Source organism: Rhinolophus ferrumequinum, chromosome 28, assembly GCF_004115265.2.
Source record: "Rhinolophus ferrumequinum isolate MPI-CBG mRhiFer1 chromosome 28, mRhiFer1_v1.p, whole genome shotgun sequence".
Classification (NCBI taxonomy): domain Eukaryota; kingdom Metazoa; phylum Chordata; class Mammalia; order Chiroptera; family Rhinolophidae; genus Rhinolophus; species Rhinolophus ferrumequinum.
The window spans coordinates 777,326-800,812 of record NC_046311.1 but is presented as its reverse complement, the minus strand read 5'-3'; the positions used below and the strand labels follow the sequence as shown (position 1 = coordinate 800,812).

The window sequence follows — 23,487 nt, the reverse complement described above, 5'->3', positions numbered from 1 at the left end:
ATCGAGAGGGGACCAGTTACAAAAACCACGGTGTGGCCATACGATGGAAAGCTATGCAGCTGTAACAAAAAGTGGTATCCCTTCTCTGTACCCTGATGGAGGGGGCTCCAAGACGTAGTATTAAATCATTTAATAAAGCAAGGTACAAACACCGTCTAGTATCCTACCCTTTATATTTGAAAGGGAGGAAAAGAAGAATATACGTATTTACTTGGATACGCATAACCCAGGAAGGACATTCATGAAATGAGGAAGAGTGGTTACTGCAGGAGTGAGATGGGAACTGGCTGGATGGGGTTTAATGCCTGGAGGGAGAGGATTTGTACGGATACCTTTTCATATGCTTTTATTTTTAAAAGCCATGTACGTGCATCACACCTTTGAATTACCATTTAAAATATACTGATTGAGCGTCTAACGGCGCCAAGCACTGTTCTAGGCACCGAATACAGTGGAGAATAAGGCCAACAGTATGAGAAAAAAGAAAGAGGGTCGCTTATTCTCCACTCCTGAGTATTGTGGAACACATTCATGCTTCTTAGTGGAGTAACAAAAAGCACTAGAATTTACTGAAAAGTCCACTTCGGCTTTCTACCCAGGGGGTGGGGGGCTGGGTGCCAGAGTATTTGGCAATGTGCTCGGTTCCCACCTCACAGGCTCAGGAAACGAAGAGGGTTAGAGTTGGGGTTCTGGCCGCACGGAGGCGGCTGGAGACCAGTCTGCACACATCCTTCTGGAGAAACCTCCGATTTCCTCCTGAGAGGGCACCCAGGTGAGTACCCTCAGGCTACAGTAACTTTTGGATATTCTATCATCATCTGTTGGTCCTACAAGAGAAGCAAGACCTAGAGAGAGGAGAACCCAGGATGAGGAAGTTTTGATGAGACAGACAGAGACTTGGGATTCTGGGGACTTCCCAGCCCAGGGGTGACTTGCAGCTGAGGTGACAGTTTACTGCATGTGCCCGGTGACTCCTTGCCAGTTCTGCAGGGATCAGCTCCCTGACTCCCCAAACCCTACCTGGTGGGTCCTATCTCTCCCCTCCTTCTTTATAGATGAAGAAACAGACACAGTGAGGTTAACACCTCACTTAAAGTCACAAAGCCAGGAAACAGGGGAGCTGGGATTCCAAGCCCATTAGTCAGACACCAGAGCCTGAAGCCTCCTAACTGCTCTGTCTACACCTCGGGACACCCACAGACGAGGAGGAGGGCAGGGCTGCTCCAGGGTTCTAGGCCCCAGGGCCCGGTCCCCAGTAGGTGGCCCAGTGATGAGTTAAACCGCGAGATCGAGTGCTCTCAGAGACAACTCGTCTGTCTCACTGTCCCACGGGCTCACCTCATGCCCCGACCTGGGCCTCGCCCTCCCCGCCCACATTTCTCCTGAGTGTAAAAATAGACCCCGTTTATTTGCCTGTTTGAAGCCGGTCCTGGGTTCTGCCCCTCTCTTACCCAAAGTCCTTATCTTCTTATGCAAATACCCAGGCTCCACTCATAAAAGTATCCGGAGAGAGAACAGCTCATGGAAAATTATAGAAATACATTTCTTTGTATTTGAATATTTCCAGGACTCTACGCTGGCAGCTCCCCGACTGGGTCAGACCCCAGCTTCCTCAGCCTTTCTCTGCCGTGGACTGCTTTGGTGCCCCGTGAAGCCAGGGACTTCTCAGCACAGTGCGGGCTGGCCTCAGGCCCTCGCCTTTCCTCTAAACCACATGCATCACACCCCTGGCGCCAGCCTTTGGATGGTGATGAACTTGTAACAATAGTAAGAAAGAAAACAGTGACCGACAGGGAGCGCCGACTGTGTATCAGTTGCTATACCGCCACCACCACCACCGTCCAGGTTATGGCTCCTCCTCATCGCCTGTCATTCCAGACACTAAGAACTTCACCCGTTTAACCTTCCTCACGGCAGCTCGTAGCCTTGTCCCTGTTTCAGAGATGAAGACATGGGAGCCCAGGAGACTTGTCATTTGCTCCAGGTCACATAACTGGTCAGCCAGAATTGGAAGCAGGCAGTATGGCTACAGCATCTCTTTTCTTTTTTCTAGGTGGAGTGTTTTGTTGAAGTAGATCACATACCGGGAGGAGTGCACAAATCGTGAGCGAGAGCCCACGAATTTTCACAAAGTGAACACACTCGTCTCACCCACCCCTCAAATCGAGAAACAGAACCCTGGCCACCAGCACCTGCAGCCCCTCGGCCCTGCCGGCCATTACGTCGCCCTAACCCGTATCCCGTCCATCAGTTCTGCCTATTTCAGAATTCACGCAGATGTTCCCTCATTCTGAACCATTACACTGTCGCATCTCGTCCTCATGATGACCCTAGCATCTAGAAAACGCATCTCAAGTGGAAGGAGGACTCAATCAGCACCGAAGTTCACCAAAACATAAGTGGCGAGGGAAGGAAGCATGCGTAGAATTTAAACCCATCGCTTTGCTAACAGTGGCAGGGCGTAGGCGTCAGTGTGAAAAGGACTGGAGGTTGGGCAAAGAGGTCACACCCAGGGGGACAGCTCATCTGAGGGCTGGAAGTTGGGGATCGCCTCCCTGCGTCTGGCTGCAGAGGTCCCCTCCTCCCCCGTCTCCCGCCAGCCACCAGCCCAGAGGTGACAATAGGGCTCCTGTGTGCTGCTGGCGGTTGGGGCGGTATGGACTCAGGCAAATGAGCCGGAGCACACACAGATATAGAGGGCGCAGGGTCTGGGCTGTGCTTCCACTTCAGAGCTCAGCAGAATGGAGGGCAGCCTAAAGCAGCTCAGCCTGGGGCCGGGGCCCGAGAGGGCAGGGAACAGCCAGGGGCTGGCTGAGCTGCAGGAGCTGGCCCTGAGGTGGTTCATGGAGACGCAGGCCCCCCTCATTCTGCAGGACGGAGCCCTGCCCTCCTGGTTTCACGGATTCATCACCCGCAAGTAAGGCTGCCCCTGTACGCAAGCCCAGCATGGTCCATGGCCCCCGGGGCTGAGAACATGGTCTGGGGGCTGCGGGGCAGGACTTGTTCCAGTCCTCACCCTGGGCCAGGCAGGGACCCTGGGAGGAAGTGGGTGGGGGAACAGACTGAGGAGCGCCCCTTTGTCTAGGGCACCAGCCCCCACTCTGCGTATAGATACGGGGAGCTGCGGGAGCAGGGTGCCTTCAGACCAGCTCTGAACACCTAGGGGACCCTACACTTAATCAGACCGAGCACTGTTAGTTCCTGGGCTACAACTGTTTTAAGTGGGGACTGTCCCAAGCAAATCTGGGCATACAGTTACCCCAGAAATAAAGGCCAACATGTGGGGGCTGGCCTTCCAATCGGCTGGATCTCCAAGCTGCTCATCCACTAGAGGAAGGAGCGACAAACCCAGCCTGTACCCAGAGGCTCCTGGCACAGCACGACATGGGCACCGGTTTGTGCAGGCACACGGAAGGCCCCACTCTTGGTTTCATCCTTGCCTGTCACTATCTTGAAATTCATCTTTTTGGAGCAAGGTGCTCCACATTTGCATTTACTGGGCCCTGCACATTTTACAGCTGCTCTTGCACAGAGCAGGCTCTCAGTAAGTATTTGGTGAGTAAGGGGTGACAGACTCTCTGCTCTGTGTGCTGCCAAACCAGACGAAAGCTGGGATTTCCCACCGTACCTCCAAAATACTTGGTACCATTTAGAAATAGCCATAGCTGCCGGGGGCTAAGGGGACATGCAGGGCTGTGAGAAGCTCTGAGTTGCTGCTGTGACCAGGCTCCAGACAAACTCCTGTGTAGTGCACACCCTACACAACTGAGCAAGTGGTCCTGAGCAAGAAGCCCACAGACCTAAGACTCTCCAGCCATATGCATTCATTCCTGCTACAGAGCCATTCAGGGGAAGAATGGGTGCCAGGGTCAGGGGCCATTGTGCCTGCTGGTAAGGTTGCACTGGGAGTGGGACCGGTGGCCTCAGGCCTCCAACCCAGCCCCACATGAAGCCTTGAGCTGCTCAGTGGAGCCCAGACGGCCCACAGACCTGGCTGAAGCCTGAGGCGGTCCCTACAGAGGGTTGGAAGTCTGTGCACCGGGTCTGGCACCCGAGGGCAAGGCCAGCAGAGACCCCGAGACGGGACTAAGCCAGGCTGCTCCCATATGGAGCAGGTGCCAGCTAACGGCATGTCCTCTGCCCAGGCAGACGGAGCAGCTGCTCAGGGACAAAGCTCTTGGCTCCTTCCTCATCCGCCTCAGTAACCGGGCCACTGGCTTCATCCTGTCCTACAGGTAAGAGAGGAAGCCGTCTGCAGGTGGGCTGGCAGGTGGGCTGGCAGGCTCCGGCTCCAGTAACCCAGCCTGGCAGATAAGCACGGAGACCCCACCGGCCCGCACCACCGGCTTTCCCTGGACCCCGGCTCCCTCACTGCCTCCCTCATCCGTCCCGCACTGATCAGACATAGATGAGGATGTAGCCCCAGCCGGCAAAGGGGCTGACTGGGGGCTGGGGAGAAGCTCCTCCTAGGAGGCTGGGGAAGGCTTCACAGAGGTGACCTCTGAGCCCAGCACAAAAGAAGAACAGCAACTTGCCGGCGGAGGAGGAGGTGTGGGAGACCCAGGTGCTGCCGGGCCACAGGGAGCTGGGGGGCTCCTGTGACACAGGAGGCTGCCACCAGCGCGTGGAGCCTCAGACCTTGTCTTTAAGACTTTGATATTTTGTTTGTCGTGGGTTTTGGTCCTAATTTTGATTTTCTAAAATATTGGCTTATCGGCTGTCTTGATTACTGAGTTTTGTGGCGCCCTTGAAATTTTGCAGCCAGCCTGTGCCTGGCTCCCTTGCCCCGTCCCATCCGGGCCCTGCCCTCCCTGCACCTCCCAACCCAGTGGCTCAGGAACTTCCTGGGAAGCTTGCTCCTCACCTGTCCCACTCTCCAGAGGGACACACCGAGGCCCAAGTGGGCAGGGCCCCAGCCAGCCCGGTGCCCTCCCTGGCCCCGGCTCCAAGCCTGGAGCCGGGGCCACGGCTGGGCTTCAGTGCCAGCCGTCTCAGGCCACAGGTGTCTGTGTTACAGGGGGGGCGACCGCTGCCGACATTTCATCATCACCCAGCTCCAAGACCGGCGCTACCTCGTCTCAGGGGACAGCCACAGCCACAGCAGCCTGGCTGAGCTGGTGCGCCATTACCAGGAGGTGCAGTTTGAGCCCTTTGGGGAGACCCTGGCCGCTGCCTGCCCCCGGGTAGGCACCCCTCTTGTCGAGGGTAAGGGTGCCCAGGGCTGGGATGTCCATTACCCGGGGCCACATGCCGTTTCTTCCCTCTTTACTGCCTGCCATCCAGGGGCACTTGGCTCGGGGTCACGGTCCCTATTTGAAAGGCTGCGTCTCCCCCGAGCTCGGGGACTCGGTGGGCATGTTTCAGGCTCTGGCCGGCGGCCTCGTACGCAAGAGCAGTGTGACCACTTACCTTCTATGCCCCCCCCCCCCCCCCCGTCTCCAGCCAGAGGACAATGACGTGTACGACGCCATCACCCTGGGCCCCCACCAGACCAACCCGGGCCACGAAAACCCACCTGCCACGGCATCCCCCACAGGCGTCCCGGGAAAGGCGGCCAGCCCCTGCCCCCCTTCAAAGTCCCAGGTCTCCTTCCTCCACTTGAAGAAGAGTCAGGACGTGAGTCCCTGGAACCTGTCCCAGGAGGAGTGCATGGAGGTGAGGAAGTTGTGACGGTGGCGTCATTGCACCGAATGTTACAGCAGCAGGTCAGACTATACGCGGAGCCGTATGTGACATCTGCCCGGCCAGCACGGAAAGGAACACCCAAGGGCCGGGCTTACTCACCGTTCAGTTGGCACCTAGTACAGTATCTGCAGTCTGTGCTCACTAAGTATCTGTTGAATGAATATACACGAATCGTTAACTTGGGGGTGGGCCGCTCTGAAGGGGGAGGGACAGGGAGTGGGTGGGTTCAGGGGGCTCTGAGGGACCAGTGGCCGTCCAGCAGCCTGGGGGCAGGATGAGCTTGGCTGGAGGGAGAGCTGGCGACCCAAAGGCCCTCCTCAGAGTCCTGCATGGTCACTGGCTGAGCCCCATGCATGTAACCAACCCATGTGTAACAGTCAGGTAAACAGGCCAACACAGCGGCGGGGGTGGAGGGGGTCTCAGCTTATCCGAGAGCTTCAGGTTCCCTGATGGCCTCTTAGTGACGGCTGACCTTCCGAGATTCTCTGCCTCTCTCCTCCCAGGTCCCTATCAGAGCACCCCCCCTCCCCGAGAGGAGTGGCTCTCTTCTGGACGAGTCTTTCGGAAGTGCTAACGACGTCATCTATACAGACCTGAGGAAGATGAACCAGGCACGGCTAGGTCGGGGCACAGAGGTGTCCGGCAGGCTCGGGCCAGTTCCAGCGGGCAGCCAGGCCTGCTCCCCAGGCAAGGAGGCCCCAAAGAGGCTCCCTGAGGGAAGCCAGAACAGGCCCGGCGGCCCAGGGCCTGCCCTCTCTGGGGGGAGCCCAGACCAGGGCTCTACAGCATCTCCTGCTTCCTGGGGCCCCAGTTCGGAGGCTCCAGGATCCTCAGCTGCTACCTGGAGTCAGGGGTCTCCGAAGCTGAACCCTGGGACTCAGCCCTGCTCCCACGGCAGCTCTGCAGACACCTATGAGCTCATCGCGCAGGAGGCGGGGGACGGGCCAGACCAAGGAGAAGGCAGTACCTACGAGCAGATCCCAGTCTGCTGTGGTGGCCCAGCCAGGCCCCCCAGTCCCGGGGCCAGTCCCACATACAGCAAGCTCTTGGGGCCCACAGACTGTGGCTGTGAGAGGAGCTCGGGGGCCCCGGAGCCAAGGAACACTTATGAACAAGTCACTGCAGCCAAGAGCAAGGCTGCTGGACGGACACAAAAGGTGGGCTCCATGGGGAGCTGGGGGGTGGCGCCAGCCCTGGGGAGCACCTGGTGGGCGGAGGTACCTGCGGCCCTCGGGAGGGAAGGGCAGGTCACTGGCCCTGCCCAGAGCTGCCCGGAACTTTACAGCCATCACGTCTGCTCAGGGTGGCGGGTGATGCAGCCGTTAGATTTGGATGGAAGATGGAGGCTTCCAGGCCCTTTTGAGGTCTTTCTCTGCAGCAGATTGGCCACAATGGGGGTCTCAGAGCCCCTCTCAGAGCCCGAGAGGTGGAGAAGGGGCCCTGGGTCCAGGTTTGACCTGTCACACCTCAGCCACTCCCCAGCCACGTGGCTTTGGGCAAGACAGTTTCCCAGGCAACTGAGGTTTGGCAGATTTAGCAAGCTAAAACACAGGACACGCAGTTAATTTGAATTCCAGATAAACAACCAGTATTTTTTTTGTACGTGTAACTACGTCCCAAATACTGCAGTTATTGCTTACTTATCTGCATTCAACCGTAACTGGGTGTCCTGTACTCTTACTCAGCAACCCTAACCCTTCATCCCTTCGTCCGTACGATGGGCTGGTCCAGGGCCAGCTGCCCAGGCGTCAACGCTAGATGTCTGTCTGCCTGTGCTCAGGACACAGCCTGGAGCTGCTATTCTGAGGATTCCGATAAGAAAGGAGGAAAGGGGAGGCAGGGGTCGAGAGGGTGGAGGGAGGTGGTCGGGCTAAGAGGCAGAGAGCCCCCCCGAGCCCCCGGCCCCACACCTCAGCATGTGCAGACCTCTCCCGCCCCAGCTGAAAGGCCTTCAGGGACGCTCTGCCAGCTCCTCCCTTGGGGCTGGGCTGTGTGTGCCCACCTACCCGGGACAGGGCCCTCCCACGGCTGCCCTGCCGAGCCCATGGATCCTGCCTGTAGACAGTCCTCAGAATCACAGAAGCCACAGCCCGTCAGCTCTGGCTCTGGCTGCAGACAAACGTCCCCTGGTCCCTGCTGGCACCATTCTCCCTAGGACACCAGTGTGTCCCAGGGCCCAGCTGGGCAGAGAGCTCTGGGGGTAGGGGGCCCCAGGGCCCTCCAGCGAGGGAAGGGGGACCTGGCCTTTCCTCTCCACCCCTTCCCAAACCCCGTCCTCCCCTTTGCCTCCTGAGTCAGGAGAGGTGAACCCTTCACCCTAACTGGAGGGCTGACAGCTTGTGGAGCAACGCCAGTATCTCAACCGGGCCTTCTGCGGGGCTTGGCCCCAGCCCCCAGCCAATATCGAGGGACCCTGAGCCTGGGTCTCCCATCACAGCAGGGACCCCCAGCTCCAGCGTGTTCTCCCTCCTTGTAGCCGGACAAGCTTCGGAGGCTCTTCTTCACGGACAAGAAGTACAGATCCTGAGGGCGCAGGTTCCCGCAGCCCACACCGTGGGTTTCCCAGTACCAGAGCTGCGCCAGGAGACCCTCAGCTCCTGAAGGCGCTGTTGGCACCCTCAGACCCGCCCCCACCTGCCCCCCCCCCCCCCCCCCCCCCGCAGCCTGCGACGGAGCCACAGCCTGTGTGCCCACCTGGAGACACAGCGGGAGGGGCCTTCCAGCTGTCCCCTGGGCCTCCCACCCACCGAGGGAAGAAATCAAGGCCCTAGAGGAGGCACTCACTCCTCCCAGGAGACCCAGACTGTGCCCTCCAAGGTGCCCTGAGGGCCTTGCCCAGTGGCAGCTCTGGACGCAGGGCACTCGGCCTCTCAGCACAGCCATCACTCGGGTCGGGGTGCTCTGGCTGGAACCCCCCACTCAGATCCTTTGCTCTGTCCCACTTCCCCTCAGCCCATGTCCCCACCTCCCTAGGGGTGACAATCAGCTCGGTGCTTCCCGCCCACTGTCCCAGGCAGAGGAAGACACACTGATCACCCCCATGTGACATCACAGCCCCTCCCCACCAGAACTGGGCAGAACTGGCTCAGTTCACGCTTCTGGGGAAATCTCCCCTCAATGGCCTCTGGGCCGTGCAGCTTCCCTCTGAGGAAAGGGGCGAAGCGCCCCCACCTCCCAGGGGCGTTGCCAGGATTGAGCGTGGCAACCAGCCTGCCCCGACACTTTAGCACCCTGTAAATGTTCACCGGAACCACTGCTGTCTGAGAGAAATGGACACAACTCACACCCAGCGTATATCCCATGTGGGGCGCGCATCACGGTTCGGGGCACAGATGTGTCTTCCTCCCAAAGGCACAAGCACTGAAATAAAAGTTAGTGCCTGAAGCCGGAGGATGATGCCTGACCCAGAGGTGACCACCAAGGCCAAGGCCGAGAAGGACTGGGGGACGTGCGCGCCGCTGGCAGACACGGACAGGGTGGGGACCGGAAAGTGCTTTACTACCAGGAGTTCACACGTCAGTGGACAGCACACAGCAGGGAGGGTTCCACGTGGCTGGGGAGGGCAGACAGAGGGATGGAGCACGGAGACCCGCTGTTCACACAGCTTCATGTTGGGGGTGGCGGGTGGGCGGGCTGTGCCCCAGCCGTGGGTTTGGAGAAAGACTGCACAGCTCTTTAAAATCTCATCCTCTTTTCCTCCCACTTTGCCTGGGCTGGCCAGGGTGTGTTTCCGGCACATGGACAAGTCAGTAACCCCCGCCCATTCGCTGTTCCTCTTTCCCCTCTCAGGGGGCTGCTGTAACGGGGACAGGACTGGGTACGGGACAGAGGGAAGGCCATGGAGGGGCTGTGGGTCCCGGGGCCGGACCACAGGGGGGCCTGGGAAGGGCCTGCTCCTCACACCCCCCTTCCCTGGTTAAGGATTTTTTGCTGAAAGGGCCAAGGAAATGTTCGTGGGTGGACCCCAGGGGCCACAGCTCCTGTCCTGGGAGCTTGGAGGTCACTTGCGTATAGACAGCAGAGCCAGACGGTGGGCTTCCGGGCCCCTGCGACCTGGGCAGTGCCCTCAGATCCGGACGTGGAAGGTGCTGGGAGGAGAGAAAGGGGCTGGGTGGGTAAGGGTGCCTCCCCACCCAGCCCTGACAGTCCCTTAGTGGGGTGTGGGGGACCCAGTTAACGCCTAGGGAAGGACGGTTTGGAGGACCGGCCATGCACTGGGACGCATGCCAATGTCACCGAAAGCCCAGGACTTGCTGCTTCCCCACCCCCAGAGCTGGCCCTGCAGGGGATAGGGAACTTTCCAGTCACTTCCCAGTCACACCCTGAGGGAGCGGGGCCTGGACGGGACCTCCTTCCTGCCTCCCTGCCGCCAGGGGCTGCGGGCACCACTGCTGTCCTGAGCAGTGACAGGGCTGCTCCCCCCCCACCCGAGGTCCCAGGTCCCGGGTGGCCAGAGCGGGCTGTGCCCACGCTCAGCCTGCCCTGCACCCCCACCCCGGGCGGCACCTGAGGAAGTCGGGGGCCTTGGCGATCATGTCCTCGAAGTCGGAGAAGCCCAGCTTGCCGTCGCCGTCCAGGTCGGCCTCCTCGATGACCTTGTCGCACACGTACACCACCTCCTCCTCCTCCAGCTCCGACTTGGTGAGCTTGGCCAGCGTCATCTCCAGGTCCTCCTTGCAGATGAAGTTGTCGGTGTTGAAATCTGCGGGGTGAGCGCGGGGGCAGGGTGCTCAGACCTCGCCAGGGCCCGCCTGCTGTCACCTCCTCTGAGCGGTCACGCCGTGTACGTCCCCACACACTCTGGGGACATGGGACCCTGTGCCCAGCTGGCAGGGACCCAGAGGGCTCACCCACTGGGCACCTCTACACAGCACATTCAACAGTCACAGCCCACAAACCCCACAATGACTGCGACACTTCAAATGTCCAAATCTGAGGTCTCCTGGGGACGTGGGGCCTCACCCTGCAGTGACCCTGAGGTCCGTTAGACCTAAGGGAACCCAGGCCCGAGAGGCCGAGTGACTGAATCAAGGTCAGAGGCCTCCGTGTGCCGCAAAGGCCGCGTTTTCTCCAGCGCACCCCGCCTCTGGCCCCCAGCCGACCTGCTGGGCAGGAGATGCACAGGCCGCTCCGGGGAGGCCCTGCCCGTGGCCGGGCTCTGTGCACACGGGGCGGGGACGTGACTTGACTACTTGGCAGAGGCACTGCTCTGCCCCACAGCACAGGCTTGCCCGTCACCGGCCATCCTTCCTGACCCTTCACCCCGACGACTAGACGTCCGCACAGGACGTTTCTCCTGCCTGGAGGCCCTTCTCACGTATCTGCCCAGCCGACGCCCAATCATGCCTCAAGCTTGGCTCAAACATCACCTACTGGTGGGGTGCTTCCTAGACATAAGGAGTCCCCACCACTGAGCTCCCTGCCCACTGGTCAAACCCTGACACGACAGTAGTGACAAAGGCCTTAACTGCTAAGGTCAGTATCGCAGGCTCTGGCCCGTTTACTTTCCAAAACAAGCCTACTCTGCATTTACAACCAGAATCTCCCCCTGCCCCCCCACTACGCCCCGCTCCACAGATGAAGAAACAGCGGCTCAGAAAGCACAAGTGACCTGCCTGAGGTCACATCCCTGTCAGTGTTGGGTCCCAAAGCCGAGCTCCTGACAGGTATCCTGCCACACGCACACTGGCCTGCGGACGCCCCGGGACAGCACAAGTGGGCACCGATATGCTCTGAGGAGGGGTTTGCTGGCTGGACTCCTGCAGGTGGGTGACGTGGGGATTCCTGTGCCCCTTTTCTATGAGGGGTCCAGGAAGGGTGATCCCTGCTGGAGGTCAGACCCCTGTCTCCCCAGATCCCCAGCTGCCTCTCCCCACTCCACCCGCAGCCGGGCGAGCAAGGGAGCCTCAGTCCTCCCACCCCGTGTCCCCGCGCCACGCTCTGCAGACAACAGCCCTGCCAAGCAGCAGCAAGGCCACAGGGTCCAGGACGAGAGGGGTGATGGGTGGAGCTCAAGGAGCTTTCCATGAAGCAGCGAATGGCGGGTGGCGGGTGGATACGCAGGGTCTGTACTTCCTGTGTGCAAACACAAGTGGGTACAGGATGCACAGTCCTCTGAAATGCATGTGACAGCCACGACGTGAACAACAGTCCCTGAGAGGCCCTGGTGCCTGGTGGGGACAGGAGGTGTGTCCGTGGCCCCTCTGGTCCACCATGAGTCCCGCCCCTCCCTGGGCCTCGGTGTCCCTGTCTGAGGACTGTCCAGGATGGGACGCCAGTTGTGTGAAGTCTCTCATTACTGGAGGACCAGGTGCCCATCGCCCCCTGGTGGCCAGGCTGGGGAGAGGTGAGGGGCCGTACTCGGGCAGCGTGGGGTCCTACTGGAGCCTCACCACCTGGTCAGGCCTCAGCCCAGCTCCTCCAGTTCACACGCCAGGGTGCTGTGGGACCTTCTAGAAGCCAGAGCTGCCCTGCCCCATCTGAAGCCCTGCGGTGGCTCCCATGCCCTGGGCAGCAGGTCCAAACGCCTCAGTTGGCTCCCAGCAGCTTGGCCCCCGTGACCTTCCCGCCCCTCGTCCCACCTCCTCGTCAGCACGTTCTACTTCCTGAGCCCTCACAGGCTGCTCCCTCTGCCCGGTGCCCGCCCACTTCTCCTGTCCCCCAGGCCCCATGGAATGTCACTGCACGGGAACTCTCCTCGCCTCTTGGTGGGGCCGGTCCCTCCTCTGTTCTCAGGACCTCACGATGCCTCTTGTGCCCTGTCATCACCGGCCACCACACTGGACAGGCACTCTGCTATGTGTCCCTGGTGTTTCCAACGTCCTCCAGGGCAGGAGCTGGCAGGAACCAGATGGCCTGAGTGCCACCCCTGCAGTGTCACGGCCCCCCAGGCCCTGTTACCGTAGACCTTGAAGGCATAGTTGGCCTTGAGATCTCGGGGCGCCGACTCGCAGAGCACGGAGAACATGTCCACAAAGTCGTTAAAGGTCAGGTTGCCCTCGCCGTCCTCGGAGAAGGACTCCACGATCCTCTCCTTGAAGGGGTTCTCCTGCAGAGACAACCACAGCGATCACCGGGGGGCAGGGTAAGCGGACAGCCTCTGTGACCCTGGACAAGTGACTCATGCCCCGGGCCTCAGTTTCCCCATCTGTAGAATGGAAATAATCATCGCACCCACCTAACTGGAGTGTGAGCGGACCGAGTGCATTGCAGCAGGAAGGTGTGCAAGGCCAGCGCGTGTAAGCGCTCAGCATTAGGCTGCACCACACTGTATCGGCCAGACAAGCACAGGCCAAGGTGCGCTCACGGGAAGATGACCTCGGTGAGCAGGAGTGAGAGGGGACAACAGCCCTCAGCCGGGTCAGGCCGGGACAGTGGGAGGCAGAAGTGGGCCCCAAAGGCCAGGACACCGCTCGGGACAAGCATCGAGAGGCAGAGAGTGCGCCAGCCCCAGGCCAGCGATCACCCAGCTCCTGAGAATTCTCCCGGACCAGCCCAGAGGCCACCGACTCCCTCCTCTGACCCCAGGTCACTTAGGGCCATCTCCCCTGCTGTCCTCCAGCCCACTCTGGGCCGAGCTCAGCGACAACCATGGGCTTCCGCCCGAGCGCCTTGCACTGCAGTGACCCTAAGCCTGGGCTCACTGTCCCTCAGGAGTGAGGTCACAGCTGGGACACAGGCCCCAGCGGACTCCAGACGGTGACCCAGGCCTGGCGAGGGGCTGTTTGCAAAATCCCACAGCACTGTGGAGGCGGGCCCTGCGTGCTTTCTCAGTGGCAGAGGGCTCTTTGCATGCATCGTGGCTGAGGAACTCATGAATGAAACCTTATGTCAAGTATCTATGTGGTCTGAGGACCAGCGGTATCACCCCCCACCCCCGCCCCAACCCACCCCGGGGAGCTTGTTAGAAAAACAGAGTCTTGGGCCCCCGGCCCTACTGAGCCCAAGTCGCATTTTGACAAGACCCCCAGGTGACTCCTGTGCACACTGGTCGAGCAGTGATGGTGCAGGTGACCGTGCCGTGAGAGTCTGCAGTCAGAACAGGCGGGGACAGAAAAGTGATCTGAAAAAGCAGACACGGGCTGCCAAGGACCGACGACTGGCCGCGTAATGGAGGGCCGAGGGGTGGGAGCGGCCAAGAGGCCTGAACACTGGCGGGAACACGGATGTAGCTCACACAAGGAAACTGAGGCGCAGTGAGGTGCAGTGAGCCCCTCGGGGCCGTGTGCCTTGAAGGCTGGAGCCTCTGCGGGCCTGCCCTGCCCAGCTGCCTCTCACCTACCCGGAGCTCTGGCATCTGGATGATGAGGCTCATGGGTACGTGGACGATGGGGCTCTTCCTGTAGTCCATGGGGACGAGGTTGGGGGCCAGCTCGTAGAAGCGCGCATGGAGCCTGCGGGGAAGCAGAGGCCAAGCACTGCAGGGGCCATCGCAACCCCGGGCCCAGCGGCCGGCACCGCCCTGCCTGCCCCCGGCCTCCCGCCCAGTGAGGAGCCCAGTGAGGGGCTCTGGGTGCTGCCAGGGCCGGGGAGGTTACTTCCAGGTCGGAAAGTCAGCTTCTGCCCTGGGACGCACATCTGTTCTGACTCTATGACTAAAGGGACACTTGGATTTCTTGTTTTTCCAACTCGAGGAGAATTTGGAAAGCTGAACCACTGCTGAAGAAATTCCTAAAATCGTCCAACTGTATCCCTGTGGCCTCTTCCCCCAGCAAAGGGCACTACTGAGTTCAGGAGGATTTACGTATCGTCCCACCGCAAGAGCCGGGGCAGAACCCCCACGTGCACGGCCTGGGCTGTTCCAGAGCGTGGGGCATGCAAGTGAAGTCTCCCAGTAAACTCAGGAAGGGAGCAAGGACCCTGCCACCAGAATCCCATGGGCAGCCTCCAAAATGGACGAATGGCTCTTACACACACACACACACACACACACACACACACGCACACAATAATCTTATAAAATAACAGCAGTAAATCAAGGCCGACAGGATTTGAAAGAGGGAGACCAAGTAAGATTCATCTGGGAACGCAAGCGTGGATCAGTGCTTGAAAATCTGTGACTATAAATCATATCAATAGGCCAAAAAACCTTTTCCGGTCATCGTGTTAGTTGCACTTATGACCAGCTGGCTGTATGGACACAGAAGACATGTGAAAAGTGTACAAGTATGCACCACACATTTACAACGATGGTCCCTGGGAGGCAGGGTGGACAAGGGTCAGGAGGAGAAGCCGACGCCACTTACTACTTGACCTACTTCTGAACTGTTTGAGTTCTTAGAGCATTCATTCACAAAAATAAAGAAGTATCACTTTTGTCAATAAAAAGACAAAAGCCTTAGCAATACAGAAACAAGAGGATATTCTTTACCTCCAACATCATACTTAAATGCTAACGTACTAGAGACCTTCCCATAAAAGTGAGACGCCTGCCAGTACCATCATTGTATAACATTTCACCCAGGAGGGAAAGTCAACGTAACTAGTCAGGAAAATAAAAGGGTGTGTTTGAATATTGGAAAGGAGGAGGCAAACTATTATTTGCTGGAAAACCGAAAATAATCAGTTCTAAAAGTATTTGGACGCGAAAAAGCTCAGTGGCTCTTTTACACAATAGTTTTTGTACATGGCAGCATTAGCTTATTAAAAAATATAACATTAAAAAAAAGATCTAGTTCACGATACAAAAAAAAAAAAAAGAATAACCCAAAAAAACCCCAAAAAACTAAGTATAAAATAAGTAAGAAATGTGTACATAGAAAACCATGAAACTGTGTCGAAGGGTAGACAGTATTTGGGGAGTTAGATGACTATATTCCTGATAAGAAAGGATGAGTGCTGTAATGACAACGACCCTCTCTTCATTTTTTTCTGTAAAATGAATAAAACCCTAATTGAAATCTGCCAAAGATTTATTGGAGAACTCGCCACCCAGACTCAAACGTTTGTTTGGAAGAATAAATGCAGGAGCGTGAGGGGAGAAACCCTGAAAAAGCATCTGGGGAAACAAATGGAGTTTCAGCCTATAATAAGGAAAACCACACGGAGCAGACGTTGGCATGGACCAGGAAGAACCGCAACGAGCGAGAATCAGCCCACGACTACCAGCACCTAAGTGAACGTGGCGAGATGGACTCTTCCGGAAGCTGCAGACTGGTCAGTCAGTTCTCATGCATGCCTCCCTTTCACGTAAAAATACTTAAATTAACATTATAACTTAACATGCAGTCGCCAACACTTAAATGAAAAGATTTTACAAGGCTGGGTGTAAGCTGGTTCGACACCACTAGAGGGCGATTTAGCAATAAAAATCAAAAGCCTTAAAAAACCGTCTATATGTTCGATATAGAAGTCTCTGTTAGAAATTTATTACAAGAGATAATCCCATAGGTGGGGGTCGTATGTCATGATGTCACAAGGATATTCACCACTGTGGTAATATTATGGTGGACTGTAGAAAACCGAAATGTCCAACTAAATGAATTAGGGAGGTGGTGACATCCTTTTCTTATCTATTTTTACAGTTTGCCTAAGGAAAAGACATTTTAAGGAAATTAAAAAACAACATGATCCAAATTTTTTTTTTTACAAATACACACAACAGAAAAATAGTGGCATGATATATATCAAAAGGTTACTAGTCGCCATTTCCAGGGAGGGGAGGATTAGAGGTGAATTTTTTGTCCTCTCTTGATGGGCTTTATTTTCTAATTTTTCTAAAGTCATCAGGTATCACATGTGGAATAAAAAAAATTAAGAGTAATTAAAACAGCTACAAAGGTTTTAAAAGGTTGAGAAGATAAGCGACAATAAAGTAACACACAGGCAAACACTGGGCTGCTTCCTGCGTGGGAAGGGCCAAGGATTTCCTGAGGAGCACAACCTAAGGCGGGGTGGGGGGCAGGGGGAGTTGGGCGCTGAGCTCTTACCCACAGGAAGGAGGTGGGGGGGCTGCCCACTCAGGGTCAGCATGGGGTGGAAATGCTGTGCCCCAGGGAGCAATTGGATCCCCCTGGGGGGAGGGCAAGGGGCAGAGGGGACATCCCTGCTTATCTGTGACTGACTCGATTTCACTGAGCTGGGCCCCAAGCTGCAAAGGAGCTACTGCTCACCTTTCCTCCTCACCAGGCTGTTGGTGCTCAGGGAGCAGGGCACGCAGAAAGCCATCTAGTGGGGCGGCAGCACCAGAGGCCCTTGGGAGCAGGGCCCTGTGTCTGAGGCCCGTTTATCCCCCCACACCCTGGTGCTGCGGCCTCTCAGGGATGCTGACGGGGGCTACCACCGTGCCCACCCTCGTCACAGAAGCTCAGGCTCATTCAGGGTGAGGTTCAGACTTTGCCCACGGCCACAGAGCTGGGAAGTAGGGGCAGAGCCCAGGTCTGCTGACAACGAAGCCTGGGGACTTTGACCCCCACCGTGCCCCTCCAGTGGTGGAACTGGGGTGCCCTTGCCCACCCAAGGGCCAGGGAAGAAGAGCAGCCTGGGCAGAGAGGAAAGGCCGAGAGACACCGCCGGTCCAAGCAGCGGCCAGCACAGCCCTCTTGAGGAGTTGTATCAGGCTCTCGCCCCTGCCGCCGTGGACCTCCAGGGAAAGTGATGCTCAGACCTAGTGGCTTTTAGTGCCACCTGATAGCCCAGGCAGGGGGCCAGGCTCCCTGGCATCTGAGTCCTGCTCACCATCTGCTCCTGGGGCTCTGAGGCTGTCATCCCCCTGCATCTCATCTCTCCTGCCTGGGCCCACCCCACACTCCCAAAGGAAGGGGTTGTCCTGGGAAGGGAAGAGATGCCTGTTGGACAGCTCAGAGCAGTAGGAGTACTGCAGCCATGGCCCTATCTTCTGGACCTCCCAGAAGTGGGAAGATATCAGAGCTGGGGCCAGAGGGCCCTTAGGGACCCCTGGTCTGACCAACAGGGACCCCTGGTCTGACCGACAGGGACCCCTGGTGTAACCGACAGGGACCCCTAGTTTGACCAATAGGGACCCCTGGCCTGACAGGGACCCCTAGTCTGACCCACAGGGACTCCTGGTATAACCGAAAGGACCCCTGGTGTGCCTGACAGGGACCCCTGGTCTGACCAACAGGGAACCCTAGACTGACCCACAGGGACCCCGGTATAACTGACAGGAACCCCTGGACTAACCAACAGGGACCCCTAGTCTGACCCACAGGGACCCCTGGTATGATTGACAGGGACCCCTGGTATGACCGACAGGGACCCCTGGTGTGACCGACAGGGACCCCTGGTGTGACCGACAGGGACCCTTGGTATGACTGACAGGGACCCCTGGTCTGACTGACAGGGACCCCTGGTATGACCGACAGGGACACCTGGTATGACCGACAGGGACCCGTGGTGTGACCGACAGGGACCCCTGGTATGACTGACAGGGACCCCTGGTCTGACTGACAGGGACCCCTGGTATGACTGACAGGGACCCCTGGTGTGACAGGCCCCAGCATGTGACAGAGAATCAGCAAGGGGCCTGGAGGAGTGGGAGGCCAGGTCTGCAGTCCCCGGCTGTGTGACACTGGCCCAATTGCTAAGTCCCATCTGTAGAGTGGGGATAAAACTGGCTTCTCTGTTACAAGGTGACAGCGAGAAGCAAATGGAAATGTGCCTGAGACCGCCCAGCACAGAGCCGGCACAGGGTCAGCAGCAGCGCGGTGCCCTCGGCCCCTGCGCCAGCACAGCGGGGGGCCCCCCCCCCACCCCGCCCCATCCCAGCCGCCAGGGGTGAAGAAGCCACACTTACTTGAGGATGTCTTTCTTATTGAAGAACGAGCAGTCCTGTCGAGAAAACACATGCAGTGGGCTGTGTGGCCCCGATGCTCCTTCGTCGCAGGGATGGCCCCAGGCAATGCTGGGGGGAAGAGTCACCGCCACCCTCCCGGCCCAGCCCACAGGGGAGAGCAGTCCGTGGGTCCAGAAACCACCTCCTGAAGCCCAAGGCCTGAGCCAGGGGACCGAGTGCAGGTGTGGGAGCTGTGGGGCACCTGGGGAAGCAATGAGTGGGCAGAGGTGGGGGCCAGTGGGGTAACCGTGTGCAATCCCAGGGCAGTGGCTGGGGGGCAGCTGAGGATGAAGAGGGCCACCGTCACAGTGCAGCCCCTGAGAAGGGAGCCTCGTGGAGCTGGGCGGTGTGTGAGTGGCCGTGGGCAGCAGCCTCGTGCTCAGAAACGGAAAGCTTTAGGCACACAGACGTGGGGTGGGGGAAGGGCGGCATCTACCTGATGCCTGAAGCCACAGGAATCGATGAGGTCACACCGGGAAGGCGGGAAGGCATGGAGAGACTGAGGGGTGGAGGAAGGTGCCAGAGGGGAACTGGGGGCATCTGGACGGGGGCAAGGGCACCAGCCCTTCGCAAAGCCATTCTGGTGCTTGCTGGGTGCAGGCCAAGCTGAGAGCCACAGCACTGTGCGCGATGGCCACAGGCCTGGTGGGGGTCGGGGGAAGGCTCTGAATCCCGTTTTGTTTAATCCTCCGCACTAGCCTATGGGGGCAGGCATCGTCTGCCCAGTTTACAGATGGGAAAGCTGAGGTTCAGCAAACTGCAACTCTTTGTCCGTGGAAAAAGTCGCGTGACAATGGTGATACTGTGTCTCTTGAAAAAAAGAGAAAGGAAGGAGGGGAGGAAGGAGGAGAGGAGGGACGGAGGAGGAGGGAAGGAGTGGAGTGAGAAAACTCAGGGACTGTGGCCTAAGGTGGGACGGGCAACGACGAAGCAGTCAGACCTTCAGTTGGCAGGAGACTGACACCTGGCTGGGCCCTGGCTGTGGCGATAGAGGAGGGGACCCCCAGGGGACGCTGAGTTACAGGACTTGCCCTCCACTGAACACGTGGCTGTGGGACAGCAGAGTTGAAGCAGCTGGCGGAGCAGGCCTGGGGTCTGGGGAAGGCAGCAGGAATGTTTTGGAGTTTCGGGGGTGTGGGGCGTGGATCCGGAAGGCAGAGAAGGGGTCTGGGAGGAAACCTGAACCTTCAGGATCATCGGCACCTGGGGATGGGGAGGAGGACAGGCGACCCTGCAGATGGGGGAGGGAGGGGTCACCCACAGCTGGCCCGGCTGGCCTGAGGCTGGCTGCAGTCAGAGGGAGGGAGGTGAGGCTCTCAGGTTTCACAGCTCTCATTTCTCCCACCCACCGGGCTGCGGGCTGCGCTGGCGGGTCCTTCCAGGCTCTGGCAAAGGATTAGAACCCAAGGCTGCGACTGGCTCCAATGGGTAACCTGAAGCCAGGCTGCTCTGAGTGGGGACCCAGGCTCCCTGCCCCCACGGGGCTACTCTTCACTCCTCAGCACGGTCTACCTGCTCACCTGTGCCCACCTTGGAGCCCTTACCACACTGTGCCCCCCACCTAGACCGCCTCTTGCTGGCCCTGCTGGGCCTGCTCCAGAGCTGCGTTATTTGTGAAACTTGCAGTCAAAGCAAAAGCTCCCTTCCGTCCCGCTCACCCACTGCCATGAGCGCCCACCCTAGCACACACCTCACTGCCTGCCTCTCACGAAGCCATACGGGAGGCAAGGAGCACACGTGGGACCTCCTCCCCCCCAGGATTCAAGATTCATATTCCTCTGTGGGCCCCAACCGGCATCTCGGCCTTCGTTTACCTTTCTGTAAACTGGGGCCAACAGTCGGCCTCGCTGGGACTATCAGGGCAAATTCCAGCACCTGGTCCACCCCAGGCGCCCCACGAATGTGGTCCCAAGTGCAGCTGAGAAATCTGTTGTTGACAACCAGGCTTCCAGGAGGAGAAGGGGCCATGTCAGAGGCCCCACACTTCAAGCCCGACACCAAAATAAACATTCACGTGGCTGCCAAGCCCCGGCTGCTGTCATCTGTCCCACCACACTCTCCACAAGGCGACAACACGGTCTGGCCCTCTGCCTGAGGGAGGTGGGCAGGGAGCACCCAGTGGGGCCTTGAAGGAGAGAGCATCTGGAGGGCTGGGGAGGGAGGAGGGCGCCGCAGACAGTTGAGCGGTGGCTGCAGTGCCCAGGGCAGGCTGGCCAGGCTGGGCAAGTCAGGGGCTGGGCTCATGTGCCGCCACAGGGAAGTCGCACAGGGTGGGAGGGCACTGGGTCTCCTATCTGGGCAGCTCCCTGGCTCCTGAGGCAGGGGACCTGCAAGGGTCTAAGGGGTGGCTGCTGGGGACCTCAGGGAGCTTGGAGAGGTGACCATGGAACACTGGTGCCTGGCTGGCCTCCTTGCCCAATTATTTCCATGCTAGCGCCACGGCGAGAGCCCCCCACGGACAAACAAGACATCATCCCCAACTTAAAGCCGCATTTGGAGGATGATGGACCTCAAGCCCAACCGAGGTAGGACCCCAGCTGGGCCCTGCTTCACACAGGTTCGCTCTCCTGGGCCGCTTCCCGGGATGAGGGGGTCCTGCCTGCAGCCCACGTGAAGGCTCTGAGGAGTTGCGGCCCAAGGTCAAGCTTGGAGCGAGGGGAGAGGCCGGCTGTGACTCGGGGAACCGGCTTTTGGGGGCCTGGCAGCGCCGGGAAGACGAGGGGAGGGGCGCGGGCTCACCTGGTAGTTGTCCAGCTGCTCCTCAGTGAATATGGTCTGCTTGTTCCCCATGGTGCGCGCAACCACCCGGGCGCCGCCTCCCACTCACGGCCGCTCAGCCCCACGCGCATCCCGCCGCGCAGCCCACGGGAGGGGCGTGGTCGGGGGCGGGGCCGGGCCCAAGAGGCGGGACGGGGCCTGTGGGCGGGGCGCGAGGAGCGCGCCGTCCCGGCTGCAACGCGCCGTAGGTCCGCCAGGGGGCGCCCGGCCCCAGACAGAGGGCGCTGCTGTGAGGTCTCGTGCCCATGCGCGTGGTGTGGGCGGGGCGGACCCGGCACTGCTGGGCTGCGGACACCTGGCTGTGGCGCCTCTGCACGCATATTCGAGGGGTGTGAGGGCACAAGTGCAGGGACTTGGCGCCCCTGGCCCTGGGGCGGGGGAGCCCTGCATTGTAGGCGTGACCCCGGGCAGATCCTTCTCCCACCCGTCCTTCGCAGAGAAGGAGGGGTCACTGCAGCTGACTCCTGAGACCCGGCCCGGGCCAGGCCTGGGCAGGGCACGTCAGGCCCCTGGGCCTCTTGGGGAGGAGGACAGGATTTGCTCGCCTATTTTTGAGACCTTGGACACAGATGTGAGACTCCAGAGGATTTAAAGGGCTACTGTGTCCGGAGACTGTGACAAAGGCCAGGACATTTTCTGGGGCTTTTAAGCAAATGTCCTCGCTGTCAAGTGCCTTTTAGGAGTCCAGCACACGTGTTAGTTCTAACCCCAGCACAGCTGATTCTACAGGCATTATCTCCATCTCACAGATGAGGACACTGAAGCGCGAGTGGTGCAGTAACTTGCCCCGGGGTCCACAGCTGGGAAGCGGCAGAATCTGGCTGGAGGCAGACACTGGTCCGCAGCCCCTATTCCACATGGCGCTTTGATGATAAGGCCAGGACTTTATGCGTAACACAGGTGGTTTGTTTCTTAAACCACTTGAGAGGCTCACCCCGAGTTTCTGATTTAGTAGGTCTGGGGTGGCCAAGAATGTGGGCATCCACAAGTTCCCACGGGGTGTTGACAATCACTGAGAACCCGTCTCAGGGGCCGCCTCTTCATCCTTCATTTGTATCGGATGTGAGGGACAGGGGCCTCAGCCTTGGGAAAGAAGTCAGGGTATGTGACCAGAAATTCAGAGAATGTGGAATTTTCGGGCAGAGAGGCCTTTGTTAGACTCGCCCCATCTGCACTTCCCTTTTATATTAGAGTTGGGAAAACTGAAACCTCTCCAAACCACACACATCACTTAGAAAAGGTCTTCCCATCTCAAGATTTCACATGGTCACAGACAGGCGCGTATTCCGTGTTCAGACCCTCTGGCATATTCTTTTACAGTTGCTAATCTCTGTCGACTTGCAGTCCAGCCGTTCCAGGTAGCAACACCAGGACCTCTACAGAGCACTGCGTTTTCAACACATCCCTTTTGATCGCTATTGTCGGTGACCTGAATGAGGCCCTCTCTTGAACTATTACAAGAATACTGTGAGGAAGGTCAAGGGGTACAGTTCCCAGGTTACAGATGAGAAAGCCTGGGCTCAGAGAGGCAAAGTGATTTGCCCAGTGCCACCCAGCTAGGAAGTGGCAAAGCAAGTCTCAACCGCATTCTCTGATTCCAAATCACATGCTTCTGCGGCTCCCAGCAGTTGGCTGTGGTCCCTGAGAAGGACAAAGTGTGTTTGAAGTGAGGGTGAACGGAGGGAGAGGAAAGAATCATTGATTACCTGTCCTGAGCCCATTTACTGAACAGGATGATTCCATGAACGCCCTTGAGTCTATAGTTTCGTCTCATCGTCCCATTTCACAGGTAAAGAAATAGTCTTAGAGAAGGTGACTTGCGAAGGTCACACAGCTGGTGATGGATGGATTTAAATCCGGGCCCTGTCTAGAGCATGTGGTTACTGCTTCTATAGGCACTGAGAATACAGCATCGCACTGAAACAAAAATCCTGCTCTCCTGGAATTTACCCGTGGCGGAGAAGACAAATTGTAAATAAACAAGTGAGATACACATGGTACGTCAGGTGTGGGATAAGTACTATAGAAAATAAAGCAGGGAAGGGGGGATAGGTAGCAGTAGGGAGAAGGGGTTGCCATTTAAAATCTAGTGCACAAGAAAGGCTTTATTTACAATTAGCCTTCCGGAAAATGAAAATCAAAACTGCAAGGAGATACCACTTCACCCACTCTAGGGTGGCTGTAATGAAAACGGCAGGTAACAAGCGACCAGAATCTAGGAAGCGGGGAGC

At 58.3% G+C, this 23,487-nt stretch overlaps 2 protein-coding genes across 4 annotated transcripts; one reads left to right on the top strand and one right to left on the bottom strand.

The window, feature by feature from the left end:
* Window positions 1-560: 560 nt before the first annotated feature.
* Window positions 561-8,323, top strand: SH2D7 (SH2 domain containing 7). Of its 2 annotated transcripts, XM_033100013.1 has the most exons (7): window positions 564-772; window positions 1,568-2,917; window positions 4,146-4,235; window positions 5,018-5,183; window positions 5,443-5,655; window positions 6,189-6,842; window positions 8,162-8,323. In XM_033100013.1, the coding sequence occupies exons 2-7, from the start codon at window positions 2,742-2,744 to the stop codon at window positions 8,210-8,212; spliced, it is 1,350 nt and encodes a 449-aa protein (XP_032955904.1). In that variant the 5' UTR covers window positions 564-772; window positions 1,568-2,741; the 3' UTR covers window positions 8,213-8,323. The 2 variants fall into 2 exon arrangements, with proteins under 2 accessions (XP_032955905.1, XP_032955904.1); XM_033100014.1 differs by having other exon boundaries at window positions 561-2,917; window positions 5,018-5,135.
* A 6-nt stretch (window positions 8,324-8,329) lies between these two features.
* On the bottom strand, window positions 8,330-21,354 carry CIB2 (calcium and integrin binding family member 2). Of its 2 annotated transcripts, none has more exons than XM_033100015.1 (6): window positions 21,218-21,354; window positions 18,440-18,474; window positions 13,967-14,078; window positions 12,586-12,733; window positions 10,192-10,387; window positions 8,330-9,773 (listed from the first exon to the last, which is right to left on the bottom strand). In XM_033100015.1, the coding sequence occupies exons 1-6, from the start codon at window positions 21,266-21,268 to the stop codon at window positions 9,752-9,754; spliced, it is 564 nt and encodes a 187-aa protein (XP_032955906.1). In that variant the 5' UTR covers window positions 21,269-21,354; the 3' UTR covers window positions 8,330-9,751. The 2 variants fall into 2 exon arrangements, with proteins under 2 accessions (XP_032955906.1, XP_032955908.1); XM_033100017.1 differs by lacking the exon at window positions 21,218-21,354 and adding an exon at window positions 20,293-20,387.
* Between the last annotated feature and the right edge of the window lie 2,133 nt (window positions 21,355-23,487).

What these genes read in the sequence shown, in the direction of transcription:
- SH2D7 (XM_033100013.1), top strand. Translation starts at nt 2,742, where the DNA reads ATGGAGGGCAGCCTAAAGCAGCTCAGCCTGGGGCCGGGGCCCGAGAGG. An exon ending in GGCTTCATCCTGTCCTACAG is followed by an intron (nt 4,236 to 5,017) that starts GTAAGAGAGGAA and finishes TCTGTGTTACAG; the next exon opens with GGGGGGCGACCGCTGCCGAC. An exon ending in TGGCCGCTGCCTGCCCCCGG is followed by an intron (nt 5,184 to 5,442) that starts GTAGGCACCCCT and finishes CCCCGTCTCCAG; the next exon opens with CCAGAGGACAATGACGTGTA.
- CIB2 (XM_033100015.1), bottom strand. Translation starts at nt 21,268, where the DNA reads ATGGGGAACAAGCAGACCATATTCACTGAGGAGCAGCTGGACAACTAC. An exon ending in AATAAGAAAGACATCCTCAA is followed by an intron (nt 14,079 to 18,439) that starts GTAAGTGTGGCT and finishes GCTTCCCCGCAG; the next exon opens with GCTCCATGCGCGCTTCTACG. An exon ending in TCCAGATGCCAGAGCTCCGG is followed by an intron (nt 12,734 to 13,966) that starts GTAGGTGAGAGG and finishes TTGTCTCTGCAG; the next exon opens with GAGAACCCCTTCAAGGAGAG.